The following is a 27,935-nucleotide window of genomic DNA, read 5'->3' on the forward strand; positions in this document are numbered from 1 at the left end:
CTTAATGGAAAGAGATTGACATAAATATATTTAGATTTTAGACTCATACTACACAACTCAAAATAGAACCCAACAACTGTCAGCTTGTATGGATGCAGGTGAATTTGTTGTTTTGAAAGGGACAAGTTGAGAAATTCCTCATTTCTTCACAGCAAGCAGTTGGGATTGTCCAACTCACTCAAAAGTGGGTGGTTTTAGGAGCTTGAAGAAAAGGAATAAAAATTAGAGGGAATGATGAGAGAGTTGACTGAGTTTTTAAGACATGTGGTAGCATATCCACATCAAATTGCTCAATCAAAACCCTAACTAATAATGACCAAGGATTGACTGGGAGCCTGGTCCTCCTGTCATTACTCTGCCTGTATTGAATCATCCACACCTCAGAACAACCTTAAGAATATTTTCATTTTGTGGGCAAGAGAATTGAGGCTCAGAGAGATTAGGTCATTTGCCCAACTGAAACAGCTACCAAACTGGTGGAATAGGATTCAAACACTGAACTAAGGCCTATGCTCCCAGAGTTTGATGGTTAGGATAAAACCACATAAGTCTGTGGTGTTTAATACAGTGCCCAACAAATGCCTGGCTCCCAAGCAGGAGCTCAGTTAATGTTACCTACCCCACTTTTGGGTTTTCAACCCACTCTCCTCATATTTATTTACCCACCAGTTCTTACTTCCCAAACACACATACCCGTATTTACACACTTCACTATTGTTACCATCTTAGGTGGGTAGATAACTAGCTATCAAACTTCTATTCATATATTCTTCCTCATAGGAAGGACTTAAACTCACATATGTACAAATGAGTCCAGGAACCAAACTCGGCTCTCTCTACATTACTCCAGGTAAATGTAAACTAAATACATACTAATACTGGCTCTGGGTTACAAAATATACGTGTATGCATACCCTGGTTATACAGCCGAATTCAACTGAATAAAGCTTCTTCTTTTCCCATTATCCAGGCAAATGCAAGAGTTACCATGACTGATGCCAAAGACTTTTGGCTCTGGTAGTGGAAACTGGGAAGCAATGGTGAAATGAGGTAAGAAAATCCGGGGCCAGAAGGTGGACCCAAGTCATCAACTGCTCTTCCCAGGAACTTGCTCTTTTTGGATAAGTGCTACTCATCCCTAATCCAACCTGCTGCCATAGCCTACAGCCCCCTCCGCCTGATTCTGAACCCCACTCAGGCTGGAGCAGATGCACACACCGCGGGGAGCCTCATTTGCAGGAGATGAGTGTTCCCTTGCTCTATTTTAATGCTTGCTGCCGGGTCGGCGAAGGAAGATTTGCCAGAAATCACGGAGAAAAGCGACAGCCAAGCTTTCTCAAGCAAAGACTAGTCAGCCCACAACAGCGAACCATGACTTGCACAGTATTTAACGGTTCACGTAAACAAGTTTCTCCCCTGCCTGCGTGCACTTTTGGAGCCAGCTCCGGCAGACGTGGGCAACGCCGGGGAGGCCTCCTGCGGGGCTCGGCGGGGACGCAGGCGGTGCAGTCTCCGGCACCAGAGCCAAGGGCCACGGGGAGGCTCTGGGAACCGCCCTTCCCGATCCCCAAGGACAGGGTGGGCCTTACTAAATACCCTGCTGGGCCCGATAGCAAAGACCAAGTTCAAATACAAAACGTCCTGCCTGGGGCGTGTCCGGAAAGGCCGCCCAGAGATCCGGCCAGCAGCCCCCACCGAGCCAAGCAGTCGCACCCGCTAGTTTGCGGAGCCCAGCCGGGTTACTGCGCCTGCGCGCTCCGGCTCCGCCCCCACGCCGCTTTTGGAGGCCTATAGCCTGGAGGCCGCCGTCGCTTAGCAACGCGGGAGTCACAGTCGCGGCTCTCCACGCACCTCTTTCCTAGCAGGGCTTAGTGCCTGATCTTCGCGTGAGGCTCCTCGCTGCCTCGTGTCAGGCCGTGGGAGCCCATGGAGGGAAAGGAGGATAAGCTGCAGTAAGTGCTGGGGTTTGGTTTTCTATTTCCCCTTACAAAAAATATTTCCCTCCTTAGGGGACGGTGAAGTGAGACCCGAAGGGGGGGGGGGGTCCATCAAAGCTTTTCCTCTTCCATCCTACCTCTCCTTTCTAGTAGTTGAGCGCTGACAGTGATACTTTTTAAAACACGCTGTTTACTGGGCACCCACTGTGTGTCAGGCACCTTACATGCATTACCTAGCCTAAAATTCTTCAAGTCCTGTCGAATCATCCACTCCTTCTCATGCCCCACAACTAAATTATTAGCAAATCCTGTAGGCTTTATCTTTAAGATATATCCAGAATCCACCACCTCCACTATCATCCCCACCCTGGCCCAACTACTGCTAGCATCTCTTACCGGGATGTTGTAATGTCTCTGCTGCTCTCCTTGCCTCTGCAGCGTCCTCAACACAGTAGTCTGGTCTTTTTTACAACGCAAGTTAGATCTCTCTTCTCCATTGGCCATTGCAGAGTGAAAGCTAAGGCCTCTGCTGTAGCCTATGGGACCTGCACAACTGCCCCTCTTCCTTTATTTGGGCTTCTTTGCTGCTTATCCTCTGACTCCAGTCTGCTCCAGCACATAGGCCTCCATGCTATCATCTGCAGTGATTCTCAAGTGTGGTCCTCCAGCCACATCAGCATCAACTGAGAAGCAGTTAGAAATGCATATCCTAGGGGCACCTGGGTGGCCCAGTCATTAAGCGTCTGACTTCGGCTCAGGTCATGATCTCACCGTCAGTGAATTCGAGCCCCACATTGGGCTGTGTGCTGACAGCTCAGAGCCTGGAGCCTGCTTCGGATTCTGTGTCTCCCTCTCTCTCTGCCCCTCTCCTGCTCATGCTCTGTCTCTCTGTCTCAAAAATAAATAAAAACATTAAAAAAAATTTTTTTAAGTATATCCTTGCAGGCTCCCCACCATAGACTTACTGAATCTGAAATTTAGGGTTGAGCACAACAATCTGGATTTTAACAAGACCTCCAGGTGATTCTGATGTACCCTAGATTCTGAAAACTATTGACCAAGGTGTTACAGCTTAATATGACATGGAGCCAGGAGTATTTGCTCTATGTTCGTCACTAAACAATGGTTCCCAAACTTTAACCTATATAAGAATCTCCGGGAGAGCTGGTTAAAACAGTTTCCCAGGAAACCTGCCTCAGGTTGGGATGGGGCCAGTGAATTTGTACTTCTAACAAGGTAACAATTTATGTCAAGGCAGCTACTCCTGAGACCACACTTCGAGAAGCACCACCTTCGAGAAGGACAGGTGCTTCTGCTGCAGTATTTTGGCAATTACAGTTCACTCTGCTAGAATGCTCTTCCTCAAATATCCTCTTAGCTTGTTCCCCTCTTTCCTTTTTTCAGTTGCCACCTTCATAATGCAGCCTCCACCCTGTCTAAAAATGCAGGCTCTCTCCCACATACATACACTCCTTTTCCCCATTCCCTGCTTTATTGGTGTCCTTAGCCCTTAATGCCATCTAAAAGACTGTATGTTTTACGTACTTGCTTTCTCATCTGCCTTCCCTCACTAGAATGTAAGCTCTGTGAGGGCAGGAAGTTTTGTTTTGTTATTCCTTTATCCTCAGTGCTGTGAACAGCACATAAGTCAATAAATACCTGTTGAAAGAATGACTTACTCAACGTTATTGTCACATCTCTCATAATAGGTATTCTTGCCCTTACCATGCAAATGAGGAAACCAAAGCTCAGATAGTAAATGGCAGAGTTGGGATTCCAACCCAGGTCTGACTTCCTTCACTGCCCATTAGTGTTTTTGTGTTTCCTTCTGGTAAGAAATTACTACAAAATCATATAGTTCATGTTTATGTGTTAATCTATAGCTACTCACATCACAAATACTTTAATTGAACGAATGCATACATATGTAAGCGTGTAGCCACAGTCCTTGTTCAAGGACCTGATGGCATTACAAGTGTACTGCTGAGTTACAACCATGAGAAGCAGATAGAAAAAACTGACATCAGAAGTCTATAATAAATCAATCATGACCTTTAAACAAATACTTCTGTCTCTGGAAAGGTAATAGAAAAAGCCTTATAAATTATTTACACTTTACCAGTAATCAGTTTTTCCAGACCCTTTAAAGAGGACAATTTTTGTTGGGATTCAGGGAACTAGAATCCAAGGGTGCTGAATATTGTTTGTATGTGTATTGGAGTGGGGGTTGGGAGTATACAGCTACACTCAGCCAGACTGAAAAACAATTCCAGTTGGGGCGCCTGGGTGGCTCATTCGGTTAAGCATCGGACTCTTGGTTTTGGCTCAGGTCATGATCACTTGGTTCCTAGAGTCAAGCCGAGCCAGGCTCTGAGCCCGCTTGGAATTCTATCTCCTTCTCTCTCTCTCAAAATAAATAAATAAACATCAAAAATAAAACAAAATACAGATGCACCAAAAATATGCAAAATATTATCATGGCAGTCCATTTACCTGTGATGAACAGGATGCTTCCCCAGGTGGCTATGTAATGATGAATGAAACAGTCTTTTCACCTTCATGGAGCTTACTGACTAGTAAAGGATATTTATAGTGCTTACCAAAAACAACTAAAAATCTAGGTACATAAATTATAAATTGTGTTATGAAAGAAAGTACTAAAATAGAGACTACATAGGGCAGGAAGCAGGAAATCTAGGAAAATCTTCTGAGGAGATGGCTCATAAGCTGAGACCTGATTGATAATGGACCAGTCCTGCAGGGAGCTGGGAAAGAGCTGCCCAGGCAGAGGGGAGAGTGTGTGCAAATGCCCTGAGGGGAGGAAACTTGTGCTTCCAAGAACTGAAAGTAGGCGGGCTGTCTGGAGAAGGGAGGGGAGAGAGGTCTGAGTGCCTTTGAAGAGATTAGTTGGAGCTGGGTCACATGGTCTCAGAGCTATGATAAGGAAGTAATATTCACTGTAAATGCAATGCAAAGCTATTTGGTGTTTTGTTTTTGTTTTTGTTTTTTAGTTTATTTATTTTTGAGAGAGAGAGAGAGACAGAGAGAGAGAATCCCAAGCAGGCTCTGCACTGTCAGCATGCAGCCCCACACGGGGCTCAGTCCCACCAACTGGGAGGTCATAACCTGAGCTGAAATCAAGAGTCCGAGGTTGAACCAACTGAGCCACCCAAGTGCCTCTTCATCTGGGGATTTTAATTGAAAAGATGGACCCAGCCTTGGTTTGAAGTTCAGGTATAGGTTATATTTTAAGGGCCAAGACTAAGCAGAATCACTGACTTTCTCTATAAGTTTGGAATCCTATTTATTCATCTTCCATGGGTCAGGGCTTTGATTTTACATGCTTTTATGTAAAAAAGTATTCACATTCATCTATTTCATCCTTACCATTTATTTTCCCAGTATGTGAGATTTTAAATTACTGCCTTTTATAATGTCTATCACTCTTTATTTCAAAGGAGAAAAATTCTATAAATTCTTTCTAAACATTTTTTAACATTTAAAAATTCAATAACGTTCATTTATTTTGGTACCAGTGTAGTTATTAAAAGCAAAAAGTGATGAGATTAAATTGACTGATCTGATCTCTATACAGTGCTCTTTTCCTGAAAAGATAAATTATAGTGGTCATTTGTAGCTTTTATAGGTTTGCCAAGTGAACTTTTAAAGTTATGGGGCGCCTGGGTGGCGCAGTCGGTTAGGCGTCCGACTTCAACCAGGTCACGATCTCGCAGTCTGTGATTTCGAGCCCCGCGTCAGGCTCTGGGCTGATGGCTCGGAGCCTGGAGCCTGTTTCCAATTCTGTGTCTCCCTCTCTCTCTGCCCCTCCCCTGTTTATGCTCTGTCTCTCTCTGTCCCAAAAATAAATTAAAAACGTTGAAAAAAAATTAAAAATAAATAAATAAATAAATAAAAATAAAGTTAAATAGCTGTCCTTGTCTGGGTAACTGATTTTTACTAAGTAACTTTTAAAGAAGATGAATTAAGATTAGCATGTAATTTAGCTACATGAATGAAACTGCAAACATGATCTGTAACGTTATCAAATCACTATTCATTCTTTACTCCAAGCAAATCCAAGTCTGTATCCTGCACTGGTATATTGTTATGAATAATCATTAATAACACAAATCCCTTTATCTCTTACATGAACTGAAATGAAAAGATACCCGTCCATATTTTAATACTCCCTTATAACTATTAATAAAACCTAAATTGTCTTGACTGATACTCGAAATATATTTAAATTTTATTTTATACAGTTACGACACAGTATGGAAATGCTCACTGGGATAAATTATTTACTATTTAATTCTGTTTTTTCAGACAGCATAAAAAAATAGAAGATGCTGGTATAGAGTATGTAACTGAAAAAAAAGAAGAAATCAAATATGACGAAAAACCAAGGAAAAGTGTACAACGTTCAAAACCATGTGTCGGGAGAGGACGTGTATATTATGCAAAATTCATTCATACAAATGCAAGAACACTGAATGAACCAGTTCCTTACATAGATCCCCAAAAAGGGCCAGAAAAACAGGTTGGATGGATGTTCCTTATATATAAATACAGATTTAGATTCAGAAGCTGTTTTGCAGGATAATTTAGTCACAGACTACGTAACGGATGTGACATAGCTCAGACTAATACTTCTTATAACCCAGTAGTTAAAAGCAGTAACCTGGGACTATTCTTACAGATAACTGTCACATACAAACAATATATAAATAAGGAAGGAATCCAAATAATTGTTTTTCTAGATTGGGTCAGATTATAGCTACTTAGTAGTGCTTGGCAGATACTGAAGAAATCGATAATATTGTATTTGTGTCACATATTCTAAGATAAAAATTTCCCATGATACTCTGTATAAAATAATAGCTACCATTTATTTAAAGTGTTTGAAGTGCTAGGGATGAGCTAAGTGATTATATAAGTTATAAAAGTTATATACTTTAATCTGTATGATAGTTTCTAAGAGGTACTATTGGATAACATACCACAAAGAAGTAAATGAAGATATCTGAGATACATTACAATGTTACAGTTGTGTTTCTGACCCTGGACTGTTGGTTTAGTCGAATCACACTTTTATTCACTGTTATACTAAATATATTCCATTATCTTTTTTCTTTAAAGTTAGGCTTGTTGAGGTATAATTTATTGTATTTCTGTTACTGATGTTACAGATTACCACAAATTTAAACACTAGTTTAAAGCAACACTAGTTTATTCTCAACATTTCTTGAGCTCAGAAGTCCAAATTTAGTCTCATTGGCTATAAGCAGGGCTGGTTCCTTCCGGAAGACCTAAGGGAAAATCCAGTTCCTTGCCTTTTCCAGCTTCTAGAAGCTGCCCACATTCCTTGGCTCATGGCCCCTTCCTCTTCAAAGCCAGTAGCATGGCATCTTCAAATCTCTCTGATTCTCCTGCCTCCTTCTTCCAAAGGTCCTTGTGATTTCATAGGGCCCACCTAGATAATCCTGGTAATGTCCTCTTCCCCAAATGTTTAATTTGGGAAAGCTAAACATCATAGCTGCAAAGTTCCTTTTGTCATTTAAGTTTATATGCAGTTGTGATTTAACTTACAACTTAAATGGAGATTTCTTTTAATGACCTGTCTTCACCTCTGTAACATCAAATATTCTTGTCATAAAATACATGGCATGCCAGGACACTGTATGTGAATGGGAGATCTTCTTGGGGCAGGAAGTCCTGTAGTCAAATATGCTTTAATGTCATGCAATAAATCTTTACATGGGCAGTTTTAAGGCTATTTTGTTTTATAAACAAGCAATTTGGGATTTAAAGATATTGATAGTCCAGGCCTACATTGGGGAAATAAGTCTAGTGCATAAATCCAGGTTAGTGAAGTTCCCATGTTTCTTACAAAGTTAATGAAAGACTCTCCTGAGCTTTTTTATTCAGGGCTGAATTAAAACCCAGCTGTTAACTGAACCCATCCTTACCTTGGAGGTACTAAGAAAAGAAGTCGGTTTGAGAAGGGAGATATAAAATGTAAAAATCTCAAAAGTTAATCCAACTACTTTTCTCTTACTCCTAGTTTGTAGGTGTCTTGGAAGCTGCTGTCAAGATTGGGCAACAGAGTAGCAGAGTAGTAGGATTCTTGTTATTTGGTGCTAAAGGCTACATGAGTCAGAGGCCTGTAAGAGAGGGTAGAGGTAGCGTTAAAGGAAGGAAGAGGATTCGTAGGAAAGACTGCCCCTGGGTATGAGTGAGGAGGTACAAAGGAAGAATGAAGGTGCATCCCAGAATTAAAATTTTTTTTTTCAACGTTTATTTATTTTTGGGGCAGAGAGAGACAGAGCATGAACGAGGGAGGGGCAGAGAGAGAGGGAGACACAGAATCGGAAACAGGCTCCAGGCTCTGAGCCATCAGCCCAGAGCCCGACGCGGGGCTCGAACTCACAGACCGCGAGATCGTGACCTGGCTGAAGTCGGACGCTCAAGCACCCCAGAATTAAGAGTGAATGTGATTTGGGCATGGAGTGAAGGCAATGGTCCTATTTAAAAAACAGAACAAGAACCTTAAGTGTACTCAATTCCACATACTTGAGTAATGCTCGTTTCACAGATCTGTACACTTTGTTCCTTTATTTAAGATGACAAGTTTCTTCTTAAAGGTTAGTTGTTTTTTGTTTGTTTTTAATTAACTGGTTCGTAGTAGTACTGGCTTTAAAACAAAGATGAAGAAAATAAAGTTGCCTAATGTTTAAATGGACTGCTGTCTTATGTATTTTGCTAAGATAATATCTTATGAACCTAACACCAGGTTGGTTGATTTTACTTATTTACAAGATATTTAAATGAAACAATCACACAGTTCGACCTAGGGACATAAAATTGGAGCTGCCAGAAAAAGTAAAAAGGAGCTGTGGCTCAATCACTTTCAAAGAAAACAGTTTGGTGGTCTTGTGTTTTTAAATATTGGTATTTTAGTGGCCCTTGGTAGCTCAGTCAGTTAAGCGTCCGACTTCGGCTCAGGTCATGATCTCACAGTTCTCGAGTTCGAGCCCCACGTCAGGCTCTGTGCTGACAGCTAACAGCCTGGAGCCTGCTTCAGATTCTGTGTCTCCCTCTCTGTCTTTCCCTCCCCCCCCCCCCCCCCCCCCCGCTCACGCTCTGTCTCTGTCTCTCAAAAGATAAACATTAAAAATATATGTATTGGTATTTTAAGAGATTACGCTAGTTATTATTTTCAAAGTGTATGTTTCAGAGCATTAGCCCTGCCTATGTACTCAACAAAATAAAATTCCAAAGTCAAATACATTTTGGAAAAGCTGAATTTTTAGATCTTAAAACTTTACAAATCACATTTGTACATAAAGGCTCTAAGAAATCCTGTGATAAACTTATTTAACTTTACTTCTCCCAGTATTTCCCAAATTTATCTAACTTTGGAATCTTGTATATAACACCTATTAATATGCTAACAGAACTGGTATTCCAAAAACACAATTCAGGAATAACTTTTATCGGTGACATGACCTGCTTAAAAAGAGGTATTGTCAGCACTCCTGGTCTCCACAGCAAAATGGAGAAGAGCATAGCTACGGTGTAACTCCCAGTGTTTCCCGTAGCACTTCATTTTGTTAAAGCCATTGAACTCTACCAAGAAAGCATGTGATTCTCTAAAAGCTGTTGTCAGAAGTCTGCATTTCCCTAGGAACCCATGAAGCACGATTTTGTGATCTCTTATGAGCAGCCATCTTTGCCACACTGCTGCCATGGAGGTCTGCTCCCCACCTCTTGCATTCTCTTAACCGGCTTCTCCAGGGTGCCCCCATTGCTTTTACTACTTCTTCCCCAAAGATTCTCCCTTAATTTCCCAAAGAATGAAAAGTAATTAGTGTCTCCTAATGCACTTCTGAAGGCTTAGGGATAGCAGTAATATAACAAAGATTGTCCCACATTGGTTTCCAATGTGGCTAAGGAGCTCACAGTGTAATGGCCAACAGGCCTTCCAGGGGTGGGGATTAATGGGAGCCCTCTCCTGAGGAATCTCCAGATGTCTCCTTACCATAGAGCTCCAATGACTGTGATCCTGGGGCGGCAAAGGAGGCAGGCCTTGGGCTAGAAGGGAAGACATCCTCCTTTCTCTGTATTCAAAGTTTTGAACTGACAGCAGCTATCCTGTCAGGCAAAACCCCTTCCGCAATCCACAAAAGATGGACTGACCCCTGAAGTTTAGACAAAGCAATCACAGTAGAGGATTTTTCTTGGTTTGCCTTGTTTCATCATAAATAACTCATGTCAACCCCTCACCATCCATTTCAAGTGATGGTCCACAGAGCAGTAAATTTTTATTAGTCTTTTACTTCAGCGTGAGGCAAAGGGGGGAAAAAAACAAGCTTCCACCTATCCCTTTAATCTTATAATCTCTTATGAGCAAATGTTGGACCAAAATGGTATGCACATGTGCATGGGCCCATACACACTCTCTCTCTTCCAGAAACAAACCAGACTTTTCAGGCAAAGGGCAGGCTCTCCAGAAATAGAAAAGAGAAAAACAGCATTTTTTTGAACTGTAGGATTTCCTTCTGCTGAAGTGAAGATTCATCCAATTTATGACACTAATCAGAATACCTCCACCAACTCTGAGGTCTTCAAATCATCAGTCACACTTTGGGAGCCATTGTTCATTCTTTGCTTTACATTTTGTGAAACTAAAGAGACCATTTTGGCAAAGTTCTAAAGTTCATGCTTTAAGGAGAACTTTTGCATTATACTCTTGTTCAAGAAATGATTGAATGCTTCCAGGCATGTCCTAGCAGTTTGTTTTTCCCAGAGTCAGTTATCCAGTAACCTGGGTGTTAGTAAAATAAATTTCTGATCAACAAAAGAAGATAATACACAGTGTTCTCCTTAAAACCTTTTTACAGAAGATCTTTCTCAAGATACTTACTTAAAATCTCTTTATTATTACATTGTCACTTCTCAAATAAGTTAGGTAGGTGTGTGCTTATCTGGCTTTGCATGCTACAGCTTTTTTTTTTTTTTTTTTTTTTTTTTTTTAGAGCGAGAGAGAGGGAGCACATTAGAGTGCACGTGCAGTGGAGGGGCAGAGGGAGAATCTTAAGCAGGTTCTATTCTCAGCACAGAGCCCTGTGCAGGGCTTGATCCCACGACCCTCGGATCATGACCCGTGCCAAAATCAAGAGTTGCACGCTCTACTGACTGAGCCACCCAGGCACCCCTCTACAGAAGATTTGATAAAGCAGTGTAGCACAGAAGTTAGAGGTATGCAGAGATGGGGGCAGGGGTCTGACTTGGACAGCTGTGCTGCCTGCTAGGGATACACTTTGGGGAAGTTAATCTCCCAAAAGTTTTCTCATCTGTAAAGTGGGTATATCTACTTGCAGAATCGTGACAAGGCTAAGGGAGAGAAGACCTATAAATTTTAGACCTCGGGGCATAATAAGCACTATGATAATTGTGCAGTGGAGGAGGGCTGCAAGAAGCAGGCATTCTGACAACAGTTAGATGTGACTATTTTCAGCCAGATAGTGAGAAGACACCATCTGTTTAGTAATCTGTTCTAGAATTCCCGGGATCGACATCAAGTAGTCTTAATTTTGATAATTCACCTTTCAGCTCTTTCTGAAAAATGAGGTATTAGCCCATCTCTCCCAGTCTCCAAAATTCCCTACTTCCTAAATTTCTTTGATCTCTGCAATCTTATTCATTACCCCTGGTTACAATTTGTTATTGGCCTAAAAACCGGCACTCATTTAAAGTTGCCAAGGGAGGTCTAGCTCTCTCTCTAATTAGTCAGGGCTCAGTTCCCTCTTAGGTCCCCGTTCATCCTGTTTTTTTCAGTTTGAGGATAATTCACTTAACGAAGAACCTAAAGTTGAGTAGCTCTGACTTTCAGCTCTGAACTGTGTACTCTTCTCCAAATTCTTAGTCCTTCTGTGAATTTTTTGATGTAACAGATTTTTTTTCTCACAGAAAACCCTATTTTTTGCTGCCTTTGGCATATTTCATGAATTTCTTCTATCTAAGCTTCTTGACAATCTCCTGACAAGTTGACTCCATGAAATTATTATTTTTTAAAATTTGATACTGTGTACCTCTTTTACACATGCCTGTCTTTTTAGAAACTAAGCTGGGAGCTGACTCCCTATGGAGCCAGATAGATGTTTTCAAATGCCTCTTACTTTTTATATCAATGTAGCTTCAATTGCACTGTCAGAATTTTACTTATTTGAATCTCATATTCATCCCCCTTGAATCATATTTTTAAAGCCTCTGACTATAACATCATGGTTGATTTTTTAAAAGCCTGATCTCTTTCCTCAAAGCCCAAGGTAGGTGTCTGATTATACCCAAAGTTACTTTCGTTGTCTAATAATATCCAAGAACTCCTGGTTGTCACAGTTGTTTTCTCTCAAGGTTGTCTCGGGTCTAACTGATCAACTAGATTTAAAAAATACATATTTAGTTAGCATTAAGTGGAGTAACGGTTCCCCTCACTGTTTTCACAACTTCTAAGAGATCAGATTGCAATATGTACTAATGGAGAATCGATCAATTCTCCCTTTCCTGGGTACCTAAGGCAGGTTTTACCATCAAAAATTCAGTAACATTGGAGGTATTTTTCTTTTGAACAAAGTTTTTTTCAAACTGAGGCATTAGTGAATTATAAATCAATGTGGGTTGCAAGTAGCATTGTGAAATGAAATAGAAGAGATGAACGATAAAATAGAGAAATAGTCAGGCATATAGTAAGAATAAGTGTTGTCTTGTAAAACTTAGTTTTATGTATGTGTATGCATTGTGTGCTCTTATATGATATGAGGTATATTTCATGGTGTTGATCACAGACTAAAAACTATGAAAACTACCATCTTAGATGATAATACATTATTTGTACTTTCATAATGAAAAGTATAGAACATAATTTTTAGATTAAATCATATATACACATGTATATACATATATATAATAAAATGGTAGTACAACATATAGAAGTATAACTACTTGGTTGATTTTTGCCACTCCATCTGTTGATAGAAAGTACCTTAAGAATTTAGCAGCTATATTTTAGCTAAAAATACATGATAATTCACTTTTAAGTACCATTTAAAAGTTTAAGTCCTTGAAAAAATATACTTATTCCAAGATTTCAGAATTCCATTTCGTACTAGAATATCCAAAAGCTTATCGGATTGAATTACTAAATATTCACAGATATCAAGCAGCACATGAAAATGTTCTACAGTATCCAATTTTGTGTTTCCTATTTTTTTCCCTTAAAGGGTGACTGGTGGTCGCACAGTAAAGGAATGGAACACCCCTTCCAACCACCTTATGACACTAAGAGCACCCAGAGGAATGACTTTAAAAAACCAACATGTCCATTGGTTTTGCCAGTCAAACACAGCAAGTTGCAAAAGCCTTCTTGTGGAATAGGTAAGGTTAGCTATGATAAAACCTCTTTCCCACTCTCTGAGGTTATTCCGCTCTCAAATTAAAATGCATTACATGTACTGGCACCTCCTGAACAAAACTAAATGAAAGAAAAACCCAACACGTGTAGAGATGACTGCTGTGGAGGCAAAAACTAAGTTTATAAAGTTGAACAGATTTTTTTAAACCACAGAACTCTTAAAACTATTAATGTAAGCATAAGCATAATGCATTCATTCCAAGAAAAAGAATAAAGAATGCTATGTTTTCCCCACTTACTGACCACCTCACTCTTTTTCCAAGAGATTATTTCACAGGACTAGTATCCCACCACACATTGTAGGAAATACTATTAACATGGACCACTAAAGCATTTTCAGATATAAAAGTTATTTACCTGACAGTATCATAATAATAACCTAAATCTTTCACATTTAGTAAAGTGGTATCTGTTTCCTACCATATGTCTTAGTCATCTCTACTGCTGAAGTAGATTTAGTAAATGTTAAAGAAATGCAAGACCAAGTCAAAACAATATAAAAGTTCATAAGCTAAACTTCAAATAATTTTCTGAACATGACAGTAGACAACAAAGGATTACTTTTAGTAGTACAGGCCTATTTTAGCCTCTGTGATCTAGCCAGTGTAGTTAAGATACAAAGGGCAGGTAGACTGAAGGTCAGGATATTGGAAAATAGTCATATTCAGCATGATTTCCACCTCAAGGGTGGTAGTTAATGGAGAGAACTGTTAGATAATCTGTAACATCGTCTGTCCTTTAGAAAGGTAATTAAGTTTTCACTTGTGATTCAAGATGGCAGACTGAACACAAAAATCTAAATCTCCCACCTCCCAAGAGTCTATTCAATGACAAGAAAGCAATCAACCCATAAAGATGAAGAGAATGGAAAGAAGAACTTTCTGTGGTGTGGGAAGGAATGAAAACTTGCTGATAGATTAAAGAGAGCAAAGAAGCAATAGCTTAGAAAATATAGAGGGAAATGCAGCAAAGAGCCAATCTGCCTGACAAAACCCCAAAGTAGCTGTAGGCTCAGTCAACAGGCATAGCAGAAGGCAAGAATGAAGGGGAAAGGGGACAGTCCAAGGGTTACTTAAAAGTCTATCTTTTATTTATTTTTTTTAAAATTTAAATGTTTTTATTTATTTTTGAGAAGAGACAGAGCATGAGTGTGAGAGGAGCAGAGAGAGGGAGACACAGAATCCGAAGCAGGCTCCGAGGCTCTGTGCTATCTGCACAGAGCCTGACGCGGGGCTCAAATCCACAAACTGTGAGATCATGACCTGAGCCTAAGTTGGATACTTAATCAACTCAGCCACCCAGGAACCCCAAAAGTCTGTCTTTTAAATAACCACTCCAGTCGTGAACACTCTACTCTATGCCAACATTAAGACTAGTTGAGCCCAATGTCTAAGCCAGATGTCAACTACCACACCAGTTATTTTTTTTGTAATTCAAGTTGATCTCCTATCCTAGTCTTAGTTCAAGAATGGACAGCCAAAGTACAATTATGCAAAATTATTCTTTTAATGTTTACAGGGTAAAGTCAAGGAATTATCACAGAGCATAAAACAACAGCAACAACAACAAAATAAGAAAAATATGAGAGAATAAAAGTAAAATGGAGTATCAGTCTGGGAGGCCCAACTTTTCTGGAGCTCCAGAAAAGCAAAGAATAAAAAATGAAAGTGGAGATAATTATCAACACATAACATTCATTGAGCACATCCTATTTGCCAGGCACTTTATGGAACTTTCTAAATATTTCCTCATTCAATTCTCATACCAGCCCTCTGGAATATATTAATATGGTAATATTATTAATACTCTCAATTTTCAGAGAAGAAAGCAAGCACAGGGTTTAGATAACTTGTCGAAGGTTACATAGCAAATAACTGCTATTTGAACTCAATCTACCTATAATTCTGTATTCTACCAGTATTCTACACAGCCTCTAGACTAGGAAAATTTCCCCATATGAAAGAGAGGCATTGGAAGAGTCTAGAGAGTGCTTCCAAGTATGAAGAGGAAAAAGATACAAACTATACACCGTTATGAAATTGAAAAGCAACAACTATAAAAAGAAGATTCTATCAGTTCCCATAAAGAGAAAGAAAAATAAGTCACCATCTAAGAAATAAGTATGGAATTAAGCAGCACTGATGCAAAAGCACAACAGAATTTAGGTCTTCAAAGTTTTCAGGGGAAAAGATTTTTTTCCTTAGGAAAGAGGATTTATTTCACACCGATACTACAATCATTCTTTTTCAAGTGGCACCAGGTATTGAGCGCACTGAGAAAGAAATGTAGTCCTAGCTCAATATTTGGCCCTTAAGTGAACAAAATTCACATAATTATATCATAAACACTATTTCATAGTTTTCAGCTTTTAGCATCATATAGACAGAATATGGAAATACTAAATGTGGTTACAGAACAGAATTGTGTTATTAGCCTTACCAAGAAAAGCACATATCCAGTTGATAGAAGATGGGAAGTATAAGAGAAAGGTGCTAATATCTTATTTAACATGAGTATTCAAGATACTATCCTAAACGGGTGAATCAAGGAACAGAAGTATAAGGTTGAAGCCAAAAGAACCAGAACAAATTTATCTCTCTAGCTCTGGCCTTTCTGCTGAACTTTGAACTCCTATCCAGCCACCCACCTAACATCCTTTCTTGGATAGCTCATCTCCTTTCAAACTTACGATGGCTAGAATAGAATCGCTCATTTTCTCCCTTCAAACCTACCTTTTCAGTAAATGCCACTTCTATTCCCCCTCAAGTTTTGATAACCTAGGAGTCATCCCCAAACTCACTACTCTCTCTATCCAATCCATCAGCAAATCTTGACACCTCTATCTCCAAAATATACTCCAAATCTTCTTACCAATGTCATACAGCTTCTGTTTCCCCGCTTCCTCTCTTTCTCCTCCAAAATGTTTTCCACACCATTGTTAGAAGGATCTTTTAAAAACACTCATGATATCACTTTCCTCCCTTAGATCCTCCAGTTACTTCTCATGGTTTGTAGAATCAATTTCAAATTCCTCACCATGGCCTACCTGTCAGTCTAATCTATGGAATCAGTCTGTCTCCTATTGCTCATGACATCATGATGGGGGATTTTGAGAAGGGGCATGTAACTCAGGCCAAGGAGGCAGAAAATGTTCTCTAAAAGTCATGGTTGTTTCTAAACCAATTTATGCCTGTGTACTTGTTATTGTATTTCCATAATTTAATATTGTTATAAATCAAAATCTGAGTACTAGAAGACTTTCTATAAAACACTCAAAGTTGAATACTTTGGAAAGGCTTGCCAAAAGGTCACTAACTTTTGCAAGTGCTAATTAGGTGTAGACAAAATCACTATAAATAAGAGGAGCTGGAGTGAATTTTTTAAAATCTTAAAGGATTCTGTACACATTTCATTTCAAATGTGTCTTTAACTTTCCAATCTGTTTTAAAGAAACAAACTAGAAAGGATATATTAGCGATGTGGTTTGTGACAGAAACAAAGTTCAATTCCAGTCAATGGATAATTCTGCAAAGGAAATGCATTGGCATTCCAACAAAAATGTGGTGAATGAACTGGTGAGAATAACTAGTATCTAAGTTTGGTATTTATAATTTTCTAGGAGTCTTTGTCTTAACTTTTTTGGTTAAGTAACCAGTCAAGTCCAGTTCTTTCTCATAAGGAGTGGTTGCTTCTACTCTGGTTCAGTATGGGACATGGTAGAAGATGTCACCAGAGAGCTAGGCTTTGTTTTAGAATGACCAGGCAGGGCCCAGCCATTTCATAAGAGATGCCCCCAACGTCAGTACCTGTGGTTCTGTTCTGCCAAGCCAATCTATTTTCGCAGAGTGGAATCCTCCAAATCTCTCCCTGGAGAGGGGAACAAAAAATCTGGGAATTTCTCAGATAGTCCTCTCTTTGCAACTTCACCTTGTACCACATGCTGTGATCCCTGCCCTTGAGATATCTGATACCTGCATTTTCTGAGCCTTACTGGGACCCCACCCCATCCCCGTAAGCACTTAGTTTCCAGCTTTTTGTGGTCTACTCAAGTTAATTGCCACTTAACCATCTGCTTTCTGGCTTCCAAATTTGTCAAGATCTTTGTTCTTCTTTGGTTCTCTTGTTTTCGAAGGATTGAAGCTCTTTAAATGTCTCTACTATCATTGTACTGGTGTTTGGGGAGGAAATAGGGGGAAATGCACATTTTGAATTTGCCATGTTTAACTGGAAATCATGGTCACTTTATCATCATCCAACACTCTCAGAATTTAATACTGATTTAGCACTTACAGTGGTTTAATTGTAGACTCATTACTTAAATTTCATCATTTTATTTACTCAGTTCATGAAGTGGGAATAATAATCCCTACTCTGCAGGATTGTTATGAGAAATAAAAATATGTGAAGCGCCTACCACAACGTACTATGTGCTATGTTGGTACATACTAGACAAAAAGGAAGCTATTTCTATTATTAATTTTGCATTGTACTAAGTTATGTGTTTAGTTGGAATTTAGCTTTGAAAACAGGTGTGGAAGTCTCTCTTTTCCCTTTCCCCACCCTCCCTCTCCCTTCACCACCCCCCTCCTACTCCTCATTCTTCTGTTTCTCAGTTCTTTTATTGGTATTTCTCATTGCCAAATTCTTTACTGTTTCCCAGATCATAGTACGATACCCAGACACAACAAATGTTTATTGATTAATGATAATTACATACTATTCAACAGATTAAACTAAAGACATACTGTGATTTAAACTAACATACACACTATAATATAGGCCTGCAATTTATTCATATTTTAGATGGTGTTTGGGTACTAGTGAAAAGGGTTTTTAAAAGAAAATATTTTAGTTTAGCATTTTAAAATGTGTATACATACCAGTTTGTATAATCCAGATTTGCATATATATGTGTATATATATGCATGTATATATATGCATATATATATGCATATATATATATGCATACAGACATAGAAAATGTGTATGTAAACATGCATAATACCAATTAAAAGTCATCTCCTGGTCATTCTGTTCCATCAGCCCACTTAATTACGCTTGGTCTTTGGCATTTCAGCAATGTCATCTTGTGCTGATAATGAAAGTGCCCTTTATTCTTGTACTACCACACAATTTCCTGGCCTCCATCCATGGTCATTTCAACAAATGGCTATGCTCCATCATATCTGAGTCCCTGTAAGAATAAGTGTGCACTTTGGGTTTTTTGTAATAAAACTTTATAAATTGGAAAGGCTGATATAATTTGTGAAGGAAGTCATTTACACTTAAATGAAACTTTGGCTGTTTATCAACCGTTTGCTATTTTAATGTTTTTCTTAATTGAAATTCAGATTATTATTAAAAATAATTTTCTAAAGTAGGATTTATTTTGTGTTGCTTTATTTGTCCCAAGGTGTAGCTTAATGATTTCCTGCCATAGATATATTCAAGTTTTTTTCACTGTATTTTGAACATCTATAGTGTTATTTTTTATATTAATATTTTTATATAAGATCAAAATAAATACCATTTAGAAGAATGGAGTTTCTGATAGAAAAATATTAGTGATGAATGTTTTTTAAGCAGACACAAAAAGTTAAGATTTCTCAAAGTAAAAGCTGCTACATTCCCACCAATACAAGGATTAAGTTGTGTGTTTGAATAAATCCTGGCTTTGTTGATAAAATATAGACGGCTAGACACCAACTTGTTTTGTGTATCCTTGTTTAGAAATTTTCTATTTTAATTAGATCAAGTTTCCAAGAAACAGAGAGGGGATTTCAAACATTCTTCATGGACTTTGCCTTATGTTTCGTAATCCTCATATAACAAGGCTTCTTTTAAGTAATTACTTTGGGTTCAATTTGAATTCTGAAGTAGAATAACCACTAAGAATTTGAATATCTTCTTTGATGTTTTCCTACTTAGATGTTCTTTACTATTGTTGGTTTGTTTAAAAGTCTCATATATATGCATAAATGCATATGGTAGTTATGTCTAATTTTAATAGATAAAACGTCTGGGTAAGGAATTTCTCTGATAGCTCAGATTCCTTTCCTCTCCCTTTTTTATTAGTCCCCGTAAAGAAGTGTTTTTTTTAAGTTGTTATTTTTGAGATTCTGAGAGGTTCTAGATCACTACTTAAAAGATAAGTCATTATAATTGACTTAATTGACTTCCTTCTGAAGTATTTCTGTTGCTTAATTGCATAACAAGTCACCCCCAAATTTAGTTGTCTCAGACAACCATCATTTTATTTACTCATGATTCTGTAATCTGGGCTAGGCTCAGCTGGGCAATTCTTTGGCTCATCTTGGTGGTGGGCACTGCTGTGGCTGCATTAAGTTGGCAGGTCATCTAAGGACTAGATTCAGTTAGGAGGCTGGAATGACCAGGCCTCTCTTTCTACATGTGGTCTCTCCATGTGGGTTCTCCAGTAGGGTAGCTGAACTTCTTACATAGCAGCTCAAGGTTTTCAAAAATGCAGAAACAGAAGCTGAAAGGCTTTCTTAAGGTTTATGCCTAGAACTGGCAGAGTGTTACTTTTGCCACGTCCTGTTGGTTAAGCCTAATCGCAAGTCCAGCCCACATCCACAAGAAGGGGACTGTACCAGGATATGAGTAATGGGAGACCAATAAACTATGGCTATCTATATAACAGACCACCACAACATCCCTAAATTGTTCTTCCCATGATAGTATAGGAGTAGCCAACTCTTCACTCTTCTTTTGTCAGAAAATGTCTTTAAATTGCCCTCACTCTAATGAGTGAAAGTAGAGCTGGGTATACAATTTTGGGTTTGTGGTTATTTACCTTTTGTACTTGGAGGATATTATTCCATTGTCTTCTGGATCCTATTGTTACATCAAATCTGCAGGAAATCCAATTGTTAATCCTTTGAGAGTAATATGTTTCAGGATAAGATTTTTAATATTTAAAAGGGGACTTTGTATATAGAAAGAGTTATTTATAGTTACTTATGATTTAAATTAATATCCCAGATTTAATATTACAAATTAAAAATATTTCTTTCCTTAAGCCTTTAATTTTTAAATATTGTTTCGCTGTCATTGCAAGGCTCTTTGTTTTTGAGGGTTCTGTAGAGGTGGGGAGAGAAGCACGAAAACTGGGTAAGTTAAAATGTCACTTTTCTTAAATAAATACTCCTTGGGTTGTTGTGAGCTTTTGGTTAATTTCCAGAGTTTTTTCATCTTAAGTTTATTTATTTATTTTGAGAGAGAGAGAGTGCATGCAGGGGAGGGGTGGAGAGATTGAATCCCAAGCAGGTTCTGCACTGTCAGTGCAGAGTCTGTTGCGGGGCTCAAACCCACGAACCATGAGATCATGACCTCAGCTGAAATCCAGAGTCAGAAGCTTAACCAACTGAGCCACACAGATGCCCATAATTTCCAGAGTTCTGAGAAGTTTATTTTGATTCTTTTTGTCAGAGTTCTCATTGCTATTATGGAGGAGCAGCTTTTCAAAGGCTCTTATTCTGCCATTCCCACTGATGTCCTTTACCTTTCAGTGTTTGGGTTAAAAATGTTTCCACTATTTATTATTTTTGTCTGGCATGCTGTTCACTGAACAGGAGTCCTAAACCTTGATGTAATCAAGTTTTATCAACTTTTCACCTCTGGATTGCGCATTGGGTATTTATGAAGAGTTTTCCTATCTTTAAGTCACAAAAATATTCTACATTTTCTTCCTTGCTTTTATAATTTTACCTTCCATAAATATGTCTTTAATCCTAGAGTCTGTCTTTATGTGCAGTGTTAAATAGAGGAGATATTCCATTTTTCTCCATGGAGAAGTATCCTGGATGCCATCTACTAAGCAATCCATGTTTTCCTTGTTGCTTTGGACTTCCTTACTTGTATGTTACGGTTCTCTTATGGGTCTGCCTCTGAGCTCTCCATTATGTTCCTTTGGTTAATTTTTAGGACTTGGATCAGTACTAATGTATTTTAATTTTCTGAATTTTTAGCTTGTCTTAATATATGATCAGGAAAATACCCATTCTTTGCTTTTCCTTTTCAAAATTGACCTCTCTATTTATGGACTTTTATTTTTCCATTTAAACTTTGGAATTTATGACATTCTTCAAACTATCCAGGTAGAATTTTGATTGGGTTGTGTTGACATTATAGAGTAATTTAGGAAAGGGGTCACTTTTATAGTAACCTACTATCTCATCCTATCTAACAGAGTGGGAAAGTCTATTCAGACTTTCTAAAAAAATTTTTTTTAATGTTTATTTATTTTTGAGAGAGAGAGAGAGGATGCACAAGCATGGGAGGAGCACAAAGAGAGAGAGACACAGACTCCAAAGCAGGCTCCAGGCTCTGAGCTGTCAGCACAAAGCCCCATGCAGGGCTTGAACTCACAAACTGTGAGATCATGACCTGAGCCGAAGTTGGACACTTAACCAACTGAGCCACCCAGGTACCCCTATTCAGTTCTATTTTTATGTCTTTAAGAGAGTTAAATTTTTTTTCTCTGTGGATGTCTTGCAAGTTAGTTGTTAGTTTCTAAAACCTTGATATTGTTCAGTTTTTGTTCCCACAGAGAACATATTTTTTGTTTTCTTATCTAGTAGATTATGGTTTTGATTTTTATACACTTAACTGCTTACCTTCCCATATTCTTACTCTCATACTTTGTTGATTCTAGTGGTTTATCTATTCAGGTAATCATGTTACCTACAAATAATGACAATTTTTACTCTTCTTTTGCAATCATTTTACTACTTTTATATATATAAATATATATTATATATATATAATATTCTCCAGTATCTCCATTAATATGTTAATAAACAGTAGAATTTTAGTTCTGAGTTGTTATGGGTATACTTATTTTTTTGTGTTATTTAGTCCATGTCTTTTTAAAGAAATAAAAAAAATTTGTTATTTTCTTCTATCTTATGTACTCTCCTTGATTTATTTCTATTCTTATTTGAGTTCTTCCTCTTGGAATTTTTTGAGGTTGATCTGTTTTATGGGGAAATAGTCTGAGGACTTACTTGCCTCCCAATATTTTTTTATTTTGGCTTCACAGTTGAATGACTGGTTGGTTGGATATAAAAATTCTAGGCTTGAAATTCTTTTCCCTTTAACATTTTAAAAATATTAATTATTATCTTGTGTCCAAGATTGTTGCTGTGAATTTTAATATAGATCTGCTTTTTTCCTCCTTTGTAAGTAATCTACCTTCTCTTTTTCAGAGCATTTAGAATTTTCTTTGCCCCAGATAACCTTATATTTCTCTATAAAGGGTCTTGGATGTGAGTTTTTCCTTATGTACCCTACAGGATTGGGAGGAGAGTGAGGCAAATGAGAGACCCAGGGAGCAAAACTTGATGAGGGACTCAGTCCCAGGACTATGCAAATGCCTCCTTCAATTTTACATCCCATGGGTCTCACTTGCCTCAACTTACTCCTGGACCTGCCACCGTGCTTGGTAATTTGTGAGCCCTTTCAACCTGAGGTCTTTGGTCTTTCTTTAATTCTTGGATATTTATCATTTTTTTAAAAATAGGCTCCAATGTGGGACTTGAACTCATGACCTGAGATCAAGAGTCACATGCTGCACCGACTGAGCCATCCAGTACCCCTATCATCATTATTTCTTTAACCGTTTCCTTCCCTCCGTTTCTTTACTTAGGTCTCCTAAATTATATCATCCATTCTTTTATATTTTAATTTCTTTATCCTTTGCTGCTACCTTTGGGAGAGTTTGTCTTTCCAGTTCATGAGTCTTTATTGATCGCATCTTTTTTAATTTAGTTATTACATTTTCTTTGATTTCTGATATTTACATGATTCTTTTTTTATTGACCTCTTCTTCTTGCTTCATATTAATAATACCTTCTGTGTCTTTGAAGATATTTTTTATGCTTATTTTAAATTCTTGGAGAACCAGTTCCAATTACTCTGCCTCACATAATATATGTTTTAAATTTTGTTGTCTTTCTTTATAGTGTCTGTCTAGTTTATCTTAGGTCATGTTCCTCAAGGGGTCAACAGCCCTGTGGGGGGAAAGTCTAAGGACTAGGGTCTGGCTTTGTGTGCCTCCCAGTGAATTTAAAGGAAAGAAAAGGAGGGTGAAGCTGGAGAGTGACAGACCCCATAAAACCAATTTTGACCGTTTCCATTTGCTGTCCCTGTACTAGGCCAGTTCTCTAGTCAGAACACCACACCTCCCCCCCTTACTTTAAACTCTTATAAAGAGGCATCACAAGAAAAGACAATCTCTTAATGTTTTCAACCCTACCAGTACTGATGGTTTCTGGGGAATGGTAGCAGAACAAATGCCTAAGAGGACAGCATGCACCCATTTTCATCAGCTCCTTACCTGGAGGGATTTCTGTCCTGTTCGAATGTTACTAAGTTGACAACAGATGGCTAGGTAGTTGCCACCAGTTTCTTGCCCCTGAGGCAAGCAATGATCTTCCCATGGCAATGTGGGGGGAAGTCAAGAGCAGGTTTTGAGACCTCTTCCCCACTTATTCTCTCTTGCCCAAACCTGACCTTCCTACCATCCAGCCCAAGCTGCCACCAACCCTTCACACCAGTCCACTAAAGCCTTTGGGTTTCTCAGAGTTGATAGTTCATCAATCCTGCTTCTTCTCCCTTTCATGGTTTCCTCTTTCATCAAGATACAAGACCCTCTCTAATTTGATCCAGCATCTTTCAGTTCTGGAATCATATTATTATCTGCATTTTAGAGAGGAGGGAATTGAATTTCAGTGAAGGTAAGTGATTTGTACACCACTAGGAAATGTGGTAGGGCTAGAATTTAAGAACATGTCTATCATATCCCAAAGCCCATGCTTTGGACACTCCATTAACCCCACCTGATGAATCACTGAATTTAGAGCTGTTTCATTTTTTTCAAGAAGTTATCAAACTATGTTTCTAAAAACACTAATGTTCTGTGAGCTGGACCATGGCATTCACCCAAAACCTGGTAGTCTTTTCCCAACTGGTAGAAAAAAATATGTATAAGTTATGGTTAGAATTTTCTCAATGTCATAGTTGCCCACACATTTTTAATACTCTTTGGCACCTGCTGTTCCTTACTGCACTAACAAATCCTAAAAAAAAAAAAAAAAAAAAAAAAAAAAAAAAAAAGGTAATGATTAAGAAGAAATGCATTTTGAGTAACTTACCGCAATTAAAAATCAAGAAAATTGGGGCACCTGGCTGGCTCAGTGGGTTGAGCATCTGACTTTTGATTTCAGCTCAAGATGTGATTTCATGGCTCATGGGATTAAGCCCTGCATTGGGCTCCATGCTGACAGTGGGGAGCCTGCTTGGGATTCTTTCTCTCCCTCACTCTCTGCTCCTCCCCATTCATGCTCGCTCTCCCTCTCTCTCTCTCTCTCTCTCTCAAAAATAAACTTAAAAAAAAAAAGATCAAGAAAATATTATCAGTTAGCAGTTTTTCCCTGGTAATGAGGAAAGATTGCCATTTCATATAATGTAATATGTAAATACTTAAAGACTCCTCATTCCTGCTAGTAAAGTTAGTTTATATCAATGTCTGAATTCTGAATTGGATTCATGAATGCTTAATAAGTATGAATTTACTAACATATTTCTCCTTCTTATATATTCTCCCTAATTTTAAAGGCAAGATTTTTAAAAAATTAAATTTCATTTTTTTTTCAACGTTTTTTAAAATTTATTTTTGGGACAGAGAGAGACAGAGCATGAACGGGGGAGGGGCAGAGAGAGAGGGAGACACAGAATCGGAAACAGGCTCCAGGCTCTGAGCCATCAGCTCAGAGCCTGACGCGGGGCTCGAACCCATGGACCGCGAGATCGTGACCTGGCTGAAGTCGGACGCTTAACCGACTGCGCCACCCAGGCGCCCCTAAATTTCATTTTTTTTAACAGTTAACACACATGCATATGATACAAAATTCAAATAGCACAGAAGTATATACAATGAACGTGAATCCCCATCTGTCCCCGAGTCACCTAATTCCCTCCCCCTGTAGCTATCACTTTATCAGTTTCTTGAATGTTATTCCAGAGATATGGTAGGTGTACATAAACTCTTATGTATCAATTTTTTATAAAAGGGAGAAATTTTTAATTTTTCCTTGACATAATTTTACCTCACTAAACTGAGAGTTGCTGTGACCCTTTTATAACCTTGTGTGCTAAAAGTAAAAATAAAATGAATTTTAAGAGTTATTAAAAGTGTAAAATAGAGAGAGACCAATATAATGAACCCTGTATATACCATTCACCCAGCTAGAAAGATTATTTAAAAGTGATTTTTAAAAGGTTTAACACTCTTACAAGTTTTCAGAATGTCTGTCAATGGGAAATGAAAAGAATCACGTGTTCAGCTACCACTACAGCAGCCCTGGGGTTTTCCAGTTCATTCTGTTAGTGCTAAGTTGGGAACAACTCCTGCATAAATTTCTCATAGCCTTTCCAGTAGTAAAAATATAAGTTGACAAATGATTTGTACTTACACTTTTCCTAAAATTTTGGTTGGTATCTGGGCAAGAAGCATATCTAAAAGACTTTTTTTTTAAGTTTTATTTATTTACTTTGGCGGGGGAGGGGCAGAGAGCAAGGGAGAGAGAATTCCAGGCAGGTTCTGCACTTCAGCGCAGATCCAAATGTGGGGCTTGAACTCACAAACCATGAGATCATGACCTGAGCTGAAGTCAGATGCTTAACTGACTGAGTCACCCAAGGGCCCCTCTAACAGACTTTCAAAGCCATTATTGCATTAATATTAGTTTTAGAATTTTAGTAGTAATATTTAATATTAGTTTTAGAATTTAATAATTCACATATGGGGCTAAGTTGATTGTTTTGATTTGGTTCTTTTCATGGAGAAAGGATGATGCATCCATTATATTTATCCATACCTAAAAGAATTTACTTTTATTACAGTTGTTGATAAAGCATGATTATGAATATTGATTATATTTCCACATACAAATCTAATTCTTGTCCTGACTTCACACAATCTTTTTTTTCGCTCAGTTCCACTTGCCTCTCCTGAAGCATCAGCAGAACTTCAAAAGAATTTTATAGAACACATCTCTTATTTACATCAATACGATGCTAGGAAAAGTCCCAATGAGCCCATCCCGGGAAAGGTGAGTATTCAGAATCAATTATTTAATATTTTAGGATGGGACAGATTTATAGCAGAACGTTAAGCCTTCTCAAGTCATAACCATCTTTCTAGAAGTCTATTTAAACAAACTAGAATGGCTGATAGGATAAGATCTCAACAACATGCCATGGTTAAAACTAAGGAATGATGTCAGAATTTTGGATCACAGTCTTTGGAGTTTGGTTTAAATTATTGTAATCATTCACTTGAGGTAATATCAAAGCAGTTTGATAAGCTTTTGGATATGCTCATGTGGGTGTGGCAGGGGAATGCATGTAAGATTTACAAAGCAAAACAGCAATGTAATAGTTGCTGGATTTTTTTCCAACTGCAAATGTTTGTTTTCATATTTCACCTTAAGTCTTTTGTTGAAAACTAACAGGCATTTGGGATACAGTCACAAACCCTTAGGTCTATGAACCACAAGTTGCCCTATAGAGCAAGAAATGAATTTGATATGATTAGTCTTAAACAATCCAACTGATAGAACTGTTGAGAATGAGAAATGAGGTTCTGCTTCTTTGACTTTCTGCGTTTCCTTTCTCGTTTATTTTCTGGCATGCCCTATGTTATAAGTGATTTAAAAGTTTCACTAATAATGATTATGCCGCTGTCTTGGGTTTTGGAGTCAAGTGACAGCCAATGAAGAGGCAGAGAAAGAAGTACCTGCCTTGCCAGGACTTGAGCTAACACATGAACTGAGTTCCCAGCTGCATCTTCCAGCAACTTGCGTGCCCTGGTTAATGTCAACTTTGTTTTCCTTTCCAGCGACATGGAGCTTTTGTGCAGACGGAGATAAAACCAGGGAGTAGGCCAATAGTTCCTACGGGAACAGAGGTATTACGGAACGCTGCAGGGTCATGCGCATCAGAACAGTCCAAAAAAACAGAGAAAGGAAACTCAGCGGAAAGCAAAATGATCTCACCAGGTCTCTGCCGACAAAATTCCCCAGAGCTGTTAGAGACTGAAACTCACTTATCAGAAACAGACGTCAGAGGGGCAGCCAAGGCATGCCCCAGAAGTCCTGAGAGAAGAGAGAAGGCTGCAGACACCTTCCAAATAACTGCAGTAAATGCTCTTCTCCCCAGGCATGATCCTTTAAATCCCCCAATAAAAAGCCAGAATAAATCAGGATAAATTACCTTCTTCAGATGAAAATCTAATCCTTGGAATGTAGACAAATTTCAGAATCACCATACAAGCCCTCACAGTTGCTTTTTCTGTTATCAATAAACTAAAGAAATTCAATTTACATAAATGGGAAAATGAAAAAAAAGACAATTAAAATACACCAGAAATTTAAGAGTGGTCTCTAATGAGTGGTGGGCTATGAGACATATTTTTGTGTTATTTATAAACAAAACAATTTTGT

General features: G+C 38.4%; 1 protein-coding gene across 3 annotated transcripts; it reads left to right on the forward strand.

The window, feature by feature from the left end:
* Positions 1-1,819: 1,819 nt before the first annotated feature.
* CA3H2orf73 (chromosome A3 C2orf73 homolog) lies at positions 1,820-27,713 on the forward strand. 3 transcript variants are annotated; one of them, XM_045054217.1, is made up of 5 exons: positions 1,820-1,952; positions 6,268-6,477; positions 13,220-13,373; positions 26,428-26,543; positions 27,332-27,713. In XM_045054217.1, the coding sequence occupies exons 3-5, from the start codon at positions 13,247-13,249 to the stop codon at positions 27,698-27,700; spliced, it is 612 nt and encodes a 203-aa protein (XP_044910152.1). In that variant the 5' UTR covers positions 1,820-1,952; positions 6,268-6,477; positions 13,220-13,246; the 3' UTR covers positions 27,701-27,713. The 3 variants fall into 3 exon arrangements, with proteins under 3 accessions (XP_044910152.1, XP_019682757.3, XP_044910153.1); XM_019827198.3 differs by having other exon boundaries at positions 1,822-1,952; positions 6,264-6,477; XM_045054218.1 differs by lacking the exon at positions 6,268-6,477 and having other exon boundaries at positions 1,827-1,952.
* Positions 27,714-27,935: the final 222 nt, after the last annotated feature.

The sequence above is a fragment of the Felis catus genome, chromosome A3 (genome assembly GCF_018350175.1).
Source record: "Felis catus isolate Fca126 chromosome A3, F.catus_Fca126_mat1.0, whole genome shotgun sequence".
Classification (NCBI taxonomy): Eukaryota; Metazoa; Chordata; class Mammalia; order Carnivora; family Felidae; genus Felis; species Felis catus.